General features: G+C 56.1%; 2 protein-coding genes across 2 annotated transcripts; both read left to right on the plus strand.

Annotated features, from left to right (window-relative positions):
• The first annotated feature begins 6 nt into the window (after window positions 1–6).
• On the plus strand, window positions 7–2,115 carry DNAJC5G (DnaJ heat shock protein family (Hsp40) member C5 gamma). The gene is made up of 4 exons (XM_042029435.1): window positions 7–188; window positions 435–648; window positions 805–958; window positions 1,500–2,115. Exons 1-4 carry the CDS (start codon window positions 76–78, stop codon window positions 1,577–1,579), a joined length of 561 nt encoding a protein of 186 aa, XP_041885369.1. The 5' UTR covers window positions 7–75; the 3' UTR covers window positions 1,580–2,115.
• A 527-nt stretch (window positions 2,116–2,642) lies between these two features.
• On the plus strand, window positions 2,643–6,412 carry TRIM54 (tripartite motif containing 54). Its single transcript, XM_042029434.1, has 10 exons — window positions 2,643–3,195; window positions 3,654–3,826; window positions 4,182–4,353; window positions 4,431–4,526; window positions 4,651–4,884; window positions 5,110–5,132; window positions 5,224–5,348; window positions 5,689–5,790; window positions 5,949–5,987; window positions 6,186–6,412. Exons 1-10 carry the CDS (start codon window positions 3,028–3,030, stop codon window positions 6,194–6,196), a joined length of 1,143 nt encoding a protein of 380 aa, XP_041885368.1. The 5' UTR covers window positions 2,643–3,027; the 3' UTR covers window positions 6,197–6,412.
• The last annotated feature ends 7,726 nt before the right edge of the window (window positions 6,413–14,138 follow it).

A 14,138-nucleotide genomic window follows, 5' to 3' on the forward strand; every position in this document is an offset into this window, starting at 1 on the left:
AGCGGCGGCGGGCGCGGGCAGGGCCGCGGCGGGCGGTGCTGCGTCCGGTCCGGTCCCGCGACCCTCGGCGCGGCCATGGCGGAGCCCCCGCGGCCGCAGCGGAAGCTGTCCCGGGTCGGGGAGAGCCTGTACCGTGTGCTGGGGCTGCAGAAGGGCAGCTCCCCCGAGGAGATCAAGAAGGCCTATCGGTACGGGGGGGTTCCGGTGGGGTCCGCGGGGTCGCCCTGGGAGCCCAGGCGTGCAGGTCTGTCCCGCGAACGCGGCCGGGATCTCGTCCGGATGGTCCTGGTCCCATCCCGGCGGTCGGGGTCGGTTCTGGGAAACAAGGCTGTAACCCCGTGCTGGGGGTCCTGGTTCCATCCCGGGGGTCTGGGTCTGTCCCGGGAAGTGAGGCTGTGACCCCATGCCGGGGGCCCCCCCGCTGCACCCCACAGGAAGCTGGCTCTCAAGTACCATCCAGACAAGAACCCCGATGACCCAGCGGCAGCCGAGCGGTTCAAGGAGATCAACAGCGCCCACGCCACGCTGAGCGACGCGGACAAGCGCCGCCTGTATGACCAGTACGGCTCCCTTGGCCTCTACGTGGCTGAGCAGTTCGGCGATGATGCTGTCCGGCACTACTTCCTCATGTCCAAGTGGTGGTTCCAGGTGAGCGTGGCATCATCTGGCATCCGTGGGGCTGGCGGCTCGGGTGAGCTTAGTGGGTTGCTGTCCCGGCAGGCTGGTGGTTTGAGTGGGCTCACGGGACTGCTGTGATGGGCCAGGGACTTGAGTGAGCTCACAGTGCGTCTGTCCCTGATGCAGGCACTGGTGCTGTGCTGCGGTGCCCTCACCTGCTGCTGCTGCTGCTGCTGCTGTTTCTTCTGCTGTGGGACATGCTGCCCACCCAAGGAGGACGAGTCCTACAAGTATGTGGACCCCAAGGACCTGGAGGCACAGATGCGTGCAGAGGACAGCAGTAAGTCCGGCTGGAGCCCAGCAGCTGGGAGCACCTGTGTTTGCTTTGCGGGGGCTCTGGGGTCTCCCCATGTTCTATCTCATGTTGGGGACAGAGCTCTGGCTCAGGGCTTGGGTTGGTTTTAGACTCAACTCTTACTTCCAGCCAGCTCTCGGTGTTCCCTGTATGGGCCAGGGCTGGTGACAGTGACAGAGGGAGCCACTGCATGGGCTACACCTTCTCCTTCCCTCTGGGCAAGGGCCCCCTGAACAGGCCTGAACCTTAGAAACCCTTGGGCCCGTGCTCTTTGGGGCACAGAACAGGGGAAAAGGGGCTGTGGTCCAGGCCAGCTCTGTTCCCTGGCACTAGCCATACTCATGTCAGTGGGACTGGGTGACTCCTGCAGGTTTCTTTGGGGTTGGGGCACTCTCACGCAGCTCTGCGCTGGCCAGGGGTGTGGGAGCTTTGGGCTGTGGGAGCCCTCGTGGGGGTATTGTAAGATTCCTGCTCACTGGCACCACAGCATGGACTGAGCCACTGATCTGCTGCTCTTCCTTTCCAGATCCTCAGATCCCTGTTGTAGCACAGCCCCCACCTGCCAGCACTGAGCCGCTGCCTGCCAGCACCAGGAATGATGCCTGAGCCTGACCCCATTCCGCCGACTCCCTCAGGACTCGGGGCAGGGATTCTCCTTTGGAACTGTCACTTTCTGGGACCATGGTCCCACCCCCCGGACTGGCTCTTCAGTCTCAGGAGGGGTAGAATCTCAGGTTAATTTGGCCAGCATCAATGCACAGGCTCCTGGGGCCCCGCTCGAGCTCCAGGGCAATGCCCCTGCATCCCAGCACTAGTGGTGGCAGTGGCCTGGAGCCCGTGCTGCTGTGACCCCCTTTAGTGCCTTGCCTGTGCCCACATCAGGCACCGAGCACCAGGCACGAACAGAGGCTCCAGGCCGAGCTCCATAGCTCACGCAGGGGAGCTGAGCGCGTCCAAGACCATTAGCACTGTAACCTCTGGGGCTGGGCTGAGCCCGCTGCCCCCCTCATGCAACCCTCCCGATGGGTGCTGGGTGCCAAATGCTGCTGTGGGGTTGGGGTGCTTCTATCTGTACCCCTTTCCTCTGCCCTCTGGGTTTGTCTGGGGTTTTGTGGGCACCATTAAAGGCTGACGGGAGGGCAGTGTGTGTCTGCCTGGGTTCTGTCCAGGGCTGCCAGAACGCTGCGCAGCAGGATGTGCCGCTGCCTGGTGGTGTCCATGCTCTGGGCTGTGCCCATGGATCCTGCAGGGTGGTGGAATGAGTGGGGTGTGGTGTAGACAGGTCCTGTCCCAAGTGGAGTGAATGTCACTTGTCTCCTGTCACCCACCTGGTCCCACTCTCTGTCCCCTGCTGCTGGCTCCCACAGGCTCTGCTCGTCCCACTCCTTGCTGTTGCAGGCCCCCTGCTCCTGTCCTGCTCTCTGGGGAGCTATGGCCCTGCGGAGGGCTAGGACGACTGGCAGGGATGGGACCAAGGGGGACGCAGTGAGCCCCTTGCCCTTTCTTCCCATTTCTGGTCTCTGCCTCTGCCTGCAGCTGCATGGGCTGTGCCTCACTCCCTAAATATAGATAGAGTGCCAGGGTGAGTGAGGATGAGGGCATCCTGGCATCAGCCCCTCCACCCTGCTGTTCAAGGGGGCTGGCACTGGGCTGGGGGCGTGGGATCTGGGGGGCCCCAAGAGGCAGCCCTGCTGCCTGCAGAGGGGGACACATACTCCTCAACACGACTGCCAGCCCTGCAGCCCCTGCACCAGCCAGCCCAGGTCCCCCGGAACCTCGGCCGCTCCTCCCTGGACAGGGGATCAGCGGGTCCCGAAACTCAGTCGATCCCAGGGAATTAGCCGGTACCGGGACTAGCGGGTCCCGAGGGGTGGGCAGGAACGGTGACTCAGTGTCACCCGACGCCGCCGACAGCTGCAGCCCCGGCGGGGCGGGGGCGGCTAAAATTAGCGTCGGGGGCCGGGGCCGGGGCCGAAACAAAGCAGGCACCGGGCGGCCGGAGCGAAGCCGCGGGACAGAGCCGGGTCGGGCCGGGCCGGGCCGGGACCGCGGCCATGAACTTCGCGGTAGGGCTGAAACCGCTTCTGGCGGAGGCGCGGAGCATGGAGAGCCTGGAGAAGCAGCTCATCTGCCCCATCTGCCTGGAGATGTTCTCCAAGCCCGTGGTCATCCTGCCCTGCCAGCACAACCTCTGCCGCAAGTGCGCCAACGACGTCTTCCAGGTGGGACCCGCCGGTGCGGCGGGGGGAGGCACCGGGACCTCCGTCCATAGCACCCCAGGCCGGCGGGTGGTGGCCCCGTTATCCCGGGATCCCCGGCCAGCGAGGCGGAGGGGCGGGCGGCACCAGGAACACCGAGATCCTCTTCACAGGGGGGGCTGGTCTGGCTGGGATTCCCGGCTCCGGGACCAGCCGCTGGGACCCCCGGCTGGGCTGCGCTTGGGGCCGCTCCCGGCTGGCGGGGACGGCGGGCGGGAGGCGGGGGCCGTGTGTGTGTCCTTGTTTGTGCTCACACCTGTGTCCATGCTCTTGCCCGTCTCCATCTCTGTCTCCTTGCCCGTGTCCGTGCCCGGGGGCTGTGGGGCGCTGATCCGTGGGGGTCTCGCTCCCGGGGTGGGAGCTGCCCGGGCGTGCCGGGGCTGCGGGGTGCTGCCGCCGTGACCCCTCGCTTACCCCCCCAGGCCTCCAACCCGCTGTGGCAGTCGCGGGGCTCCAGCGCGGTGCCGTCAGGCGGGCGGTTCCGGTGCCCGTCATGCCGGCACGAGGTAGTGCTGGACCGGCACGGGGTGTACGGATTGCAGCGGAACCTGCTCGTGGAGAACATAATCGACATCTACAAGCAGGAGTCGGCCCGGTCCGGAGGCGCGGGGACCCCACGGGGGGGGGGCGAGACCTGCGGGTGACAGTGAACCCACCGAGAGGGCTGGGGGTGGGATCCCAACAGGAACTGGGGAGTCACGGGGCCCATACAGGGCCAGGGAATATCCCTGGGGCTGGGGGTGTCTCCGGGGCCAGAGGTATTTCTGGTGCCAGGAGTGTCCCTGGGGTTCAAGCGTCCCCGGGGGCCAGAGGTGTCCCTAGGGCTGGGCAGGTCCTGAAGCTGGTGCTGTCCCTGAAGCTGGGGTGTCTCTGGGGGCCAGGATGTCTCTGGGGCTGGGAGTGTCCCTGGGACTGGGGGTGTCTATCTGACATCCCCAACCCCCATGCAGACCCCTTCACGCCAAGGCTGAGCAGCACCTCATGTGTGAGGAGCACGAGGATGAGCGGATCAACATCTACTGCCTGCGCTGTGAGGTGCCCACCTGTTCCCTCTGCAAGGTGTTTGGGGCGCACAAGGACTGTGAGGTGGCTCCGCTGCCGGCCGTCTACCAGCGCCAGAAGGTAGGGGGCCCCCGGGGTCTTGGGGGGGCCAAGGGTACCCGCACAGCCACCCTCACGCCCATCCCCTCTGCTCCCAGAGTGAGCTCAGTGATGGCATCGCCATGCTGGTGGCGGGGAACGACCGAATCCAGGCCATCATCACACAGATGGAGGAGATCTGCCACACTATCGAGGTTGGGACCGGGGGGTCCGGCCCTGGGGCTGTGCCAGTGGAGGGATGTGGTGGGGCTGGGAGGGTCCAGCCCTGGGGCTGTGCTGGGGGGGTGCACAGTGTAGCCCCTGACTCCTGTCTGGCAGGAGAACGGTCGGCGGCAGAAGCAGCACGTGGGGCTGCGGTTTGATGCGCTGTACGGGATCCTGGAGGAGCGGAAGAAGGAGCTGCTGCAGAGCATCGCGGCCGAGCAGGAGGCCAAGCTGCAGCGTGTCCGTGGGCTCATCCGCCAGTATGGAGACCACCTGGAGGCCTCCTCCAAACTGGTGGAGTCAGCCATCCATGCCATGGAGGAGCCCCAGATGGCCGTGTACCTGCAGGTCCTGCCAGGGCAACAGGGAGAGGAGGGCACAGGAGGCTGGGACTGCCCTGGGGCTGTGTGGTAGTGCAATGGTTCCCTGAGGGGCATGGGGCTGCCTCACAGGTCGATACAGGGAGGCTATGCTCACCCAAAAGGATCTATGGATGCCCTGGGATGTGCAGGGGTGGACCTGTGGGGGGGTGATGTCTAGGAGACACTGATCCCCCCTCACTTTTCTCCACAGCACTCCAAGGAACTCCTGAAAAAGTGAGTCAGGAGTATGGGGGGGAAAAGAGCTGTGGCTGGTGGCTCTCTGGGTGCTGGACTCTGCAGCTCCCAGGGTGTCCCTGCCCTGCAGGATCACAGACATGTCCAAGGCATCAATGAGCAGCCGCCCTGAGCCCGGCTACGAGAACATGGACCACTTCTCCATCAACGTGGACTATGTGGCTGAGATGCTGAGGACCATCGAGTTCCAGACAGGTGCCTGCACTGGGGAAATTGCTGCCGCCCCGAGGGGGCACTGGGACTGCCTGGGGTGCCCAGCCCTCAGACAAGCAGAGTCCCCCCCACCACACAACCTGTGTGGGGCTCCCACACAGGATTGGGCATGTGACCTCCACCTGTAGCACCACCCAGGGACCCTGGAGGGGCAGTCCTGCTCCAGGCTCTCCCTGGTTCCCACACTGGGCTGGTCACATTCCTCCTGGGAGCATCCTGGAGTGTCCTGCTTGGTCATCTCCCTCCTGGCATGTCCTGGTGTATCCCCACACTGCAGGAGGGAGGGAGGGAAGGTCCCACCTGAGCTGTTCCCTGCCCACAGAGCCACTGGGCGAGGATGAGGGTGATGGACCTGGGGACGGCAGTGAGGCCGCAACGGATGAGGACCGGCTGGACAGCCTGGAGGTGCCCGAAGCTGCTGAAGGTGAGTGCATGCTGTGACTGCCCAGTGCTATGTCATGCTCAGTGCTGTGTCCAGTGCCATGCCTGCTTGGCTGTGCCATGGCCCACATGCAGCAGCATGGGTCCCTCAGAGTGCCGGGGTATCCCTGTCTCTATCTTGTTCTCTCTTTCCCTCTGCAGATGTGGGGCCGAGGCAGAAGCCAGCGAGTTCTCCCCATGGTGAGACCCTCATGGGCTGTGAGATAGGCACAGCCATGGGGTGCCGTGGGGCAGAGGAGACACCTCCTGGGAAGGGGGATGAGGATGTGGATGGGATGGTCACGCTGCAGGCTCCCCCTGGGACATCCCTGTCTCCCTGCTGCAGGGAGTGGGAAGGGGGTCCCAGGGTCACAGGGCTGAGGCTACTTTTCTGCACAGGTCAGCACTGAAGTGGAGCTGTGGGATAATGCTGGCAACCCCTCAGCTGTGGCTGTCCCTGTCACACCCGGCTATGGCTGTCTCTGCCACCCCTGCCCCGGCTATGGCCATCCCTGGCACCCCTTTCTCATGGCCGTCCCTGGCACTCTCAGGCAAGCTCCATCCCTGCTGCTGGAATTCCCCAGATGGGCGCTGCCCCTCTCCAACATTAAAAGTGTGTGAGGACACGTTCTCGCGTGTGGTGTGTGGTGGGTGGAGGCGGGGGTTGCCCCAGAGCAGCTCTGCACCGGCCCCACAGGGTCTAGCCCAGCGCGGCCCCTGCCCCATCACCCCAGCAGTGCCCCCAGCACCTCAGGCAAGGGGCTGAGACCCCAGAGCCCCAGTGCGACTCGGGAGCCCTGTGAGTGGGACTCTGCCCCCCGCCCACAGCCCCTGCTCGGGGGCGAGGGTCCTCAGGCGGCGCCCAGCCCCGCCACCCCCGTCTGGGTGCCCGCAGCAGCACCGTCCCCCGGGTGCTCCGAGCAAACACTGTCGGGATGAGCTGGCTGAGTACACACCCGGCCACATCAGCGCTGGGCCGGGGCCCGCGGCACCCGAGCCCGGGAGGCTCCCCCGGGAGGGCCGCGGCAGCGGTGGCTGCGTCAGCCGCCCCGTCCCGTCGCCATGGTGGCGATGATGCGCACGGCCAGGGCTCCTCGGGCTGGACGGGTCCCCTGTGGCCGGGCTCCACTGGGGGGTCCCCGCTGCCACCCCAGGGGACAGCAAGGGCTGGGCCCTGTGGACCCCCCGGCAGCCGGCAGACCCGGACACTTGCAGCACGTCCAGGTGATGCCTTTTCCTGGTCTTAAAATCAAGAGTCATACACGGTTAGAAGGGGAAAAGGGATTTTACCTTGGTGTTATTTTAAGGATCCTTAGGTGCACACGTCCAGGTCATATGCACTGAAATGCGCCCCGCTGAATGCCCACCCCAAAAGATTGGGTATAACACTATAGGTGTTACTAATTAGCAGATCTGTCAAAGATTCCCCAATCAGAGGCTGGAGTGAGCCCCCCTCCCCAAGGAGCCTTCTCCTGGATGGTTCTATCTTAGTTTACAGAATGTGTTCTGGAGAGGACCTTGGGCTCTGGGGCACACTGATCCCCAGCTATGAAGCTTCTAAAATGTTTAGTCTCTTAGCTTGACAAACAAGTCCAAGAACGTAGGCAAAAAGCACTAGGAATACAGAAGTTGTAAAAGGGTATAACAGGCGTATAAAAGAAAAGGCAAAAAATCTTCATGGCATCACAGGGGCCACGGCGCTGGCTCGGGGCCGGCGTGCAGGGTCCCGTGGGACGGGAGACAGGCGGGACAGCTTTGCTCTCTTGCGTCCCCAGGCTGCCCCTCCAGGCTGCCAGCAGACCAACCCCAGGGCCCAGCCCAGCTGCTCCCCGCCACCATCTGCTCCTTCACACCCCAGGAACGTGCCTGGGAGGGCTTGGGTGATACCTGGGGAGCAAGAGGGGCTGTGGCTTCTCCATGCCTGCACCAGATATTCAGGGATGCAGTATTTGCCTTTCCCCACCTCTCAGGGATGTTCCCTTGTCCCCATCGCCCTCCAGAGGTGACTGAGAGGGACTCACAAGCACTCAGCAGCCCCTCAGCTGGGTGCCATGGATGCCACTCCAGTGCTTGAGATGCCTCAGGAGAGCCCCACCTTAGTTCTCATCTGTTTTGGGCAATTTTCTTCCTTGTGCTTTGTGTCCAGATGCTCATGACCTGTCACTGCCCTCCCAAACCAGCTCTGGGCAGCACCCTGGAATTTGCTGATGCCTCTGCTTGTCCAGTTAAATTGTACCCCCAGCTGAGATTTCAGGAAAAGATGATCTGTGCACTGAGCATGGATTCTAACACACAGCCTGCTCCAGTTCCTGTCCAAGGGTGTCTCCAAGAACCATCATTATTTCTCTTTATTCTTCTCCATAACTGTGCTTCCAAAGGCCTTTTTCTCCATAAGGGACATCATGTTAACATTCCTAAGGATTGTCTTTTCACTTTCCCTTTTTCACTTCACACAAAGGCAGGTGGGTTGTCCAGCTTCTGTCATCACTTACCCAACTATATGTCCCATTCGTGGCATTTTGTCCATTTTATTGGGTTTGTATCGGGTTTTTGTGGTAAGGTTTTGGTAGTGGGGAGATTACAGGGGCAGCCTCTGTGAGAAGCTGACAGAAGCTTTCCCCATGTCCAAGAGAGCCAAAGCCAGATGGCTCCAGGATGGACCTGCCATTGGCCAAGGCAGAGTCCACCAGTGATGGCAGTAACACCTCAGGGATAATGTATTTAAGGAGGAAAAAAAGTTCTTGTGTAGAGGTAATTGCAGCCATAGAGGAGGGAGGGTGTGTGAGCCCTGAGGCCTCTCAGGGCAGTGCAGAAGGAAGTGCTCCAAGTGCTGGAGCAGGGATTCCCCTGCAGCCCAGGGGTGCCCAGGGGTAGCAGAGATGCACCCACAGCCTGTGGAGATCCACATGGCAGCAGAGACCCACCTGCAGGCCCTGGAGGGGCCCACGCTGGAGCAGGTGGATGCCCAAAGGAGTCTGTGACCCCGTGGAAAGCCCATGATGGAACAGGGTCCTGGCAGGGACCTTTGGACCTGTGGAGAGAGGAGCCCATGCTGGAGAAGGTTTGTTGGCAGGACCTGTGACCCTGTGGGGGACCCAGGCTGGAGCAGTCTGCTCCTGAGGGACTGTCCCGATGGAAGGGACACACAGAGGAGCAGTTTGTGAAGAGCCACAGCCCATGGGAAGGACTCACACTGGAGAAGTCCGCAGAGGGCTGTCCCTCCCACACTGGAGCAGGGCAAGGGCTCCTCTCCCTAAGAAGGAAGCAGCAGCAGAAACTATGTGGTGAACTGACTGTAACCCCCATTCCTGTCTCATTGCACCACTGGAGGGAAAGAGGTGGAGAATTGGGAATAAAGTTAAGCCTGGGAAGGAGGGAGGGGTGAGGGGAAGGTGTTTTTAGGATTTTTTTTACTTCTTGTTACCCTACTCTGATTTGATTGGTAATAAATTAACCTAATTTTTCCAAATCAAGTCTGCTTTGTCCATGACAGTAATTGGTGAGCTTTCTCTGTCCTTATCCTGAGCCATGAGCTTTTCTTATATTTTCTCTTCCCTGCCCAAGTGAGGGGGGAGTGATGGAGCAGCTTTGGTGGGCACCTGGTGTCCGTCCATGGTCAATCCATCACACATATAATGCCAATTACCTTCCTCTTGGCTTATGTTAAACCCCATGGAAAATCCTCCCAGGGTTTTGGGGACTTAAGGAGCAATGTGTCCATTTAAGTGAACCATTCATGCGCCAGCATCAATGTAGGGTGGGGTTATTGAGCTACAAGAACTGTTTTCCTAGTCCAAGTACTTTCTCCTTTTTCTGGGGGAGTTGTGAAATTCAAGGCCCTTACCCATCATGGGGGCAAAAATCAGACTGAAATCCAAGATTAAAATTCCCCAATCCAAAGGGTCCTTCACTGATCATGACACTAGGAAATCCAGCAGTTTTACTGCTGCAGTTTGAATTCTCCCAGTTGATTGGACAAGCTATAAAGTATCAACATATTATATAATGGAACACCATAAAGTAACAACATGTTGTGTAAGCACTTCACTTGCAAAATTAATTTACATAAACAGATTAAAAAATTAAAGAACATAATTCTGTGTTGTCAGTCAGCTGGAACTTCAGGTTTCCAGTTTGGTGTGAATTCCGTATATCTTGTCCAGACTCAGGGACCCTTTTCACACGTGATGGATCCAAGAGTCAATTCCTGTCCTTTTCACTATGGTGTATATTATTAACACTGTTGGGAGAGTACCTTTCCACCTTTCTTGTGGAGCCTCATCCTTTCATGTTCAAACATCCACCACTTCTCCAGATGGAAAAGACTGTCCAGGGGTACCCAAGGGAGGGGTGGGGCCTCTGATCCAAAAACCTGTGAATGAGGATAAAGGCTGTGAAAGAGAAATTAAATATTGCTTTGGCTCTGCTTGTCCCCTTGCACACATCTGATCTCCATGTGTGGTTACAAGGTTATGCAGGAATGCCTTCCAGTGTGGTGGTATTTCCAGAGTGCTCATTCCTGCTTTGACTTGGGGAATGACACAAATTCCTGTAAGAGTCAAAGATGATGCTCCACTCGAGCCTCTTGCTGTAACTTGGATATTTGCCTCTATTGTCTGATTCATCCTTTCTGTCTTCCGACTGGACTGTGGGATCCTTAAGGTGCATAATTCCCAAATAATCTGTGAAAATTTGGACATATCCTGCACCATTTCTGCTGTAAAGTAGAAATAAATAAATATCTGAAGAAATTCTTTCTGGGACCCCCAACCTGGGTATTATTTTTTTTAACAAACCCTAATCACTTCTCTACTCTGCTTGGTGCAACAGGGGAAAGCCCTGGTGTCACAGAAAACTGGGAAATAAACTCTCCAACCAATTTGCTGGGTTAGAAAGGTAACATTACTTTATTAGGAGTGCTGGATGCATGGGAAATCCTCCTCAAAGCATGCATGCCCAGTAACCTAACAGACAAGGTTATATTCCTGAAACTAATACATATTCATCACATTTCCTGAATACAAGCATATATGCTAATAATTTCTGAGGACTTGTTTTGGTATGGTTCCAGATCTTCTGATGAATCTTTTCTCCTTGAGAGTATTTTAAATATATGATCGGGTCATAATGTACTTCTCTTATCATTCTTTGTTCTGACACACAACCCTTGTTCTCAAAACTAAGACATTGGCTAGTACATATTAATCACTAATGTAAGTAAATAAGGAAGCATTAGCTGGCACAAGACTTACTAGTCACAGACAACTGCCTTTCCTGACAGTCCTGGGTGTGGGCCATCTGATTTGATGTGCATTGTTCTTTAAACAGGTTTGGGACTTTTTAGTGACGCTTTTTATGATAGCAGTTACTTTTACACTCCGAACTTGAGGCTTTGGTGCTTCTGCCATAGATTCTATTCCCCAGTGAGTTCCCTTATGTTGTTCCTCTGCCATCTTCCTCATAAGGCGCTGGGGAACGCTTGCTGGATGTAATCTGCCATCCTTCAGGACTATTTTCAGGATCTAACAAACTTGCCACTTTCTCATCTTCAGCCTGGTAATTGGCAGCCTCCTTGTCCAAATGCCAATATTTATTGGGTAAGACCAACAGGATGTCCCCACCCGCAGCCTTCTCAACCGCTTTGTCAGCCAGGCCATATCCAGTATTCTCTGGGGTTTCTCTGAACTGATGAGATTTACAATGCATTATTGCCATCTTTTGAGGCCACTGCATGCCCTCTAACAACCTCTGTATTATCTGTCCATGTTTCCTGGGGGGTCTCTTAGAGGTTCACAGCCCTCTCTCTTTCCAAATGGCTCTGTGGGCATGGACCACTCCAAAAGCAAATTTTGAGTCAGTCTGTAGAGTTACAGTCTTATCCTGTGGAGCTCCAGCGCTCTGGCAGTGCAATCAGCTCTGCTTTCTGAGCCGATGTTTTGGGGCTCAGAGCTTTGGCTTCTATCACCTCATGCGGAGTTAGCACTGCATTCCCGGCTTTTCAGATTCCATCCTTCACAAAGCTGCTCCCATCCATGGAGAGTTTGCCATCAGCTTCTTCCAGAGGAGTGTCCTGTAGATCTTCTGGAGTGGAGTACTCCTGTTCAATGGCGGATTCTGCATTCCAAGCCCATCCTGAAATTCTAGTGGCCCATACTAGTGGGGTGACTGCGTTGTCCACTTCCTCTGATATTTCTGCTTCAGGTTCAGGATTCTGTAACAGATGGACTTGGGTCTCCAAAGCCTTTTCTTTAGGAATATGAACTGTTTGGTAACACCAGCCAACCAGAAATGTGGTTGATGAATACCAATAGATGTTTGCATTGATTACATCTGGGTGATTCTGTAAAATCCATTTGCCAGTGTTTCTCAGGGGATATTTCTTGCTTTGTGCTTCCTCCCTGTATTTTATTTCCTATTTTTGGATTATTAACACAGCAAATGATAAATTTCTAGCTACTCTTTCTGCAAAACTTTGCATCTTGCATCCAAGGAATTTTTCTAAAAGCAGTGATGCATCTGCTCCTGTGTGTGTCTCTTGATGCCACCTTTTAAGATGGATTTCCACTATCTCCAAGAGCTGCTTTCCAGGTGTTTCCCACCACCCTTCTTTATTTTTAGTACAGTTTAGCTGTTCCACTCATTGTTCCTCTCCTTTGGTATAATTTGTTGGAGATGATTCCACACAGGTTTGTGGAATCAAAGCTCTTTCACAGCTTGGTTTCCTCGATGCAGCTTCTTCCACTGCTGGATCTGCTCTTCGATATCCCTTTACAATATTTGGATTCTTTTTCTGGGGGCTTTGCAATGTATTATTGTAGTGTTCTTTGGTTGAAGAATTGCTTTCAGAATCTTTGGAATTTCAGCTACATTTTTTTTCTGAACTCGCCTGTGAAACTCCTTGCTCTTCCCAAACTGCTCCCTGAGCATGGATTATGCCAAAGGCATGTTTTGAGTCAGTATAAATATTGACTTCCTTTCCTCAGCTCAATTCCAGGGCACAAGTGAGAGCTCCAATTTGGTCTTCTGGGACAAGCTGTTCGTGAGCAATGGGTTGTTGTCACTGCCTTTGTGGTAGTGACCACAGTGTGCCCAGACTTCCGATCTCCATTTACCATGTCACTGCTTCTGTCAGTAAAGACCTGCACAGCTGGCATAGCAAATCCTTCCCCAGCAATGGCAAAGGACACTCTGGCATGCAGAGAAAGTAATGGGGTCATTTTGTGTTCCCAGTTGTGAATTCCACGCGTTGTGAAATGGTCTGAGGGATTACCTGCTCCTGAGGAATTTCCTCCCTGGTTTTGCTTAAAGGTCCTTCAGTGTAACTACAGAATGAACTACTCCATTATCCACTAGAAAATCCATTGTTTCATTCCCCAGCTTAACTGGAATCAAAGGGTTGGCCAGGAAAACAGGTGATGCCTCTGGTCCTCTTCAGCCCAGCCCAATTTCTGCGTCTTCTGATTATCCCTTCTGTCCATTTGTAAGTAGGGGATGCTCCTTTTCCCAGTGCCCTTCCTGTCTGCAACGGGCACTCTGATATTTTGGAGGGGTGTTAATCCCCACCCTCACCCCCAGCCTCATTCCTGAAATCCATCTTGCCCTCTGCCTCTTGCCTGCCCCGACAGTGGATTCAGTAATTTCTCTTGGCTCTTCTCCTTCTCTTCTACCTCTTCCCCTATCCTTACAGGCATCACTTGGGAAATAACCATCCCCTCCACCTCTCCTCTGTTTTGGAGTTTCTTTCTGAAAGCAGGTGCCAACTGCCCAACAAAAAGCCTGTTAAACAGCATCCTGCTTCCTTCCCTTGCTGGATCTGAATCCATCCATTTGGGAGCCACTTCACACAATCCTTCATAAAAAGCTTTGCTCCCTCTTCCCATCATACAACTTGTCAAGGTGTTTCAGTTTCTTCACTGCCTCTTAGAATCCCAACAAAATAATTTTCTGATACAATTTTTGTGAATCTCACCAGCAGTCTGATTGAGATCCCACTCTGAGTCATTCTTAGGATGAAATTTGTGAGGATTTGGGATGCCATGAACCTTTTGATCTAATCCTATTTTCCTAACTCCTTCTTCTCAAGCCTTTTCTAAACTGCCCTCCATTCCTCGTGGGGAAACAAATATTCCAGGACAATCTGGATGACCTCCCACTTTGGATTATGAATTGACATCATGGTTTTAATCACGCTACACATTCTGTTAGGATTTCTGTGATATGATCCTGCTTGCTGCTTCTGATTCAGCAAGTCTGAATTGTGACGGGCACATGCACATCCACTGCCTCTCCTTCAGGTCCATCTGCTGCCCTAAATGTGCTCGTAATACCGACTTACCTTTCTCCCTGCTCCTA

Source organism: Corvus kubaryi, unplaced genomic scaffold (genome assembly GCF_017639235.1).
Source record: "Corvus kubaryi isolate FWS band 111438036 unplaced genomic scaffold, C.kubaryi_AGA036_p1.0 37323, whole genome shotgun sequence".
NCBI lineage: Eukaryota > Metazoa > Chordata > Aves > Passeriformes > Corvidae > Corvus > Corvus kubaryi.

Bases quoted from the DNA above. Each gene is read 5' to 3' on its own strand.
- DNAJC5G (XM_042029435.1), top strand. From the start codon at position 76: ATGGCGGAGCCCCCGCGGCCGCAGCGGAAGCTGTCCCGGGTCGGGGAG. The intron at 649-804 runs GTGAGCGTGGCA...TCCCTGATGCAG, and splicing joins TGTCCAAGTGGTGGTTCCAG to GCACTGGTGCTGTGCTGCGG. The intron at 959-1,499 runs GTAAGTCCGGCT...CTTCCTTTCCAG, and splicing joins GATGCGTGCAGAGGACAGCA to ATCCTCAGATCCCTGTTGTA.
- TRIM54 (XM_042029434.1), top strand. From the start codon at position 3,028: ATGAACTTCGCGGTAGGGCTGAAACCGCTTCTGGCGGAGGCGCGGAGC. The intron at 3,196-3,653 runs GTGGGACCCGCC...TTACCCCCCCAG, and splicing joins GCGCCAACGACGTCTTCCAG to GCCTCCAACCCGCTGTGGCA. The intron at 4,885-5,109 runs GTCCTGCCAGGG...TTTTCTCCACAG, and splicing joins AGATGGCCGTGTACCTGCAG to CACTCCAAGGAACTCCTGAA.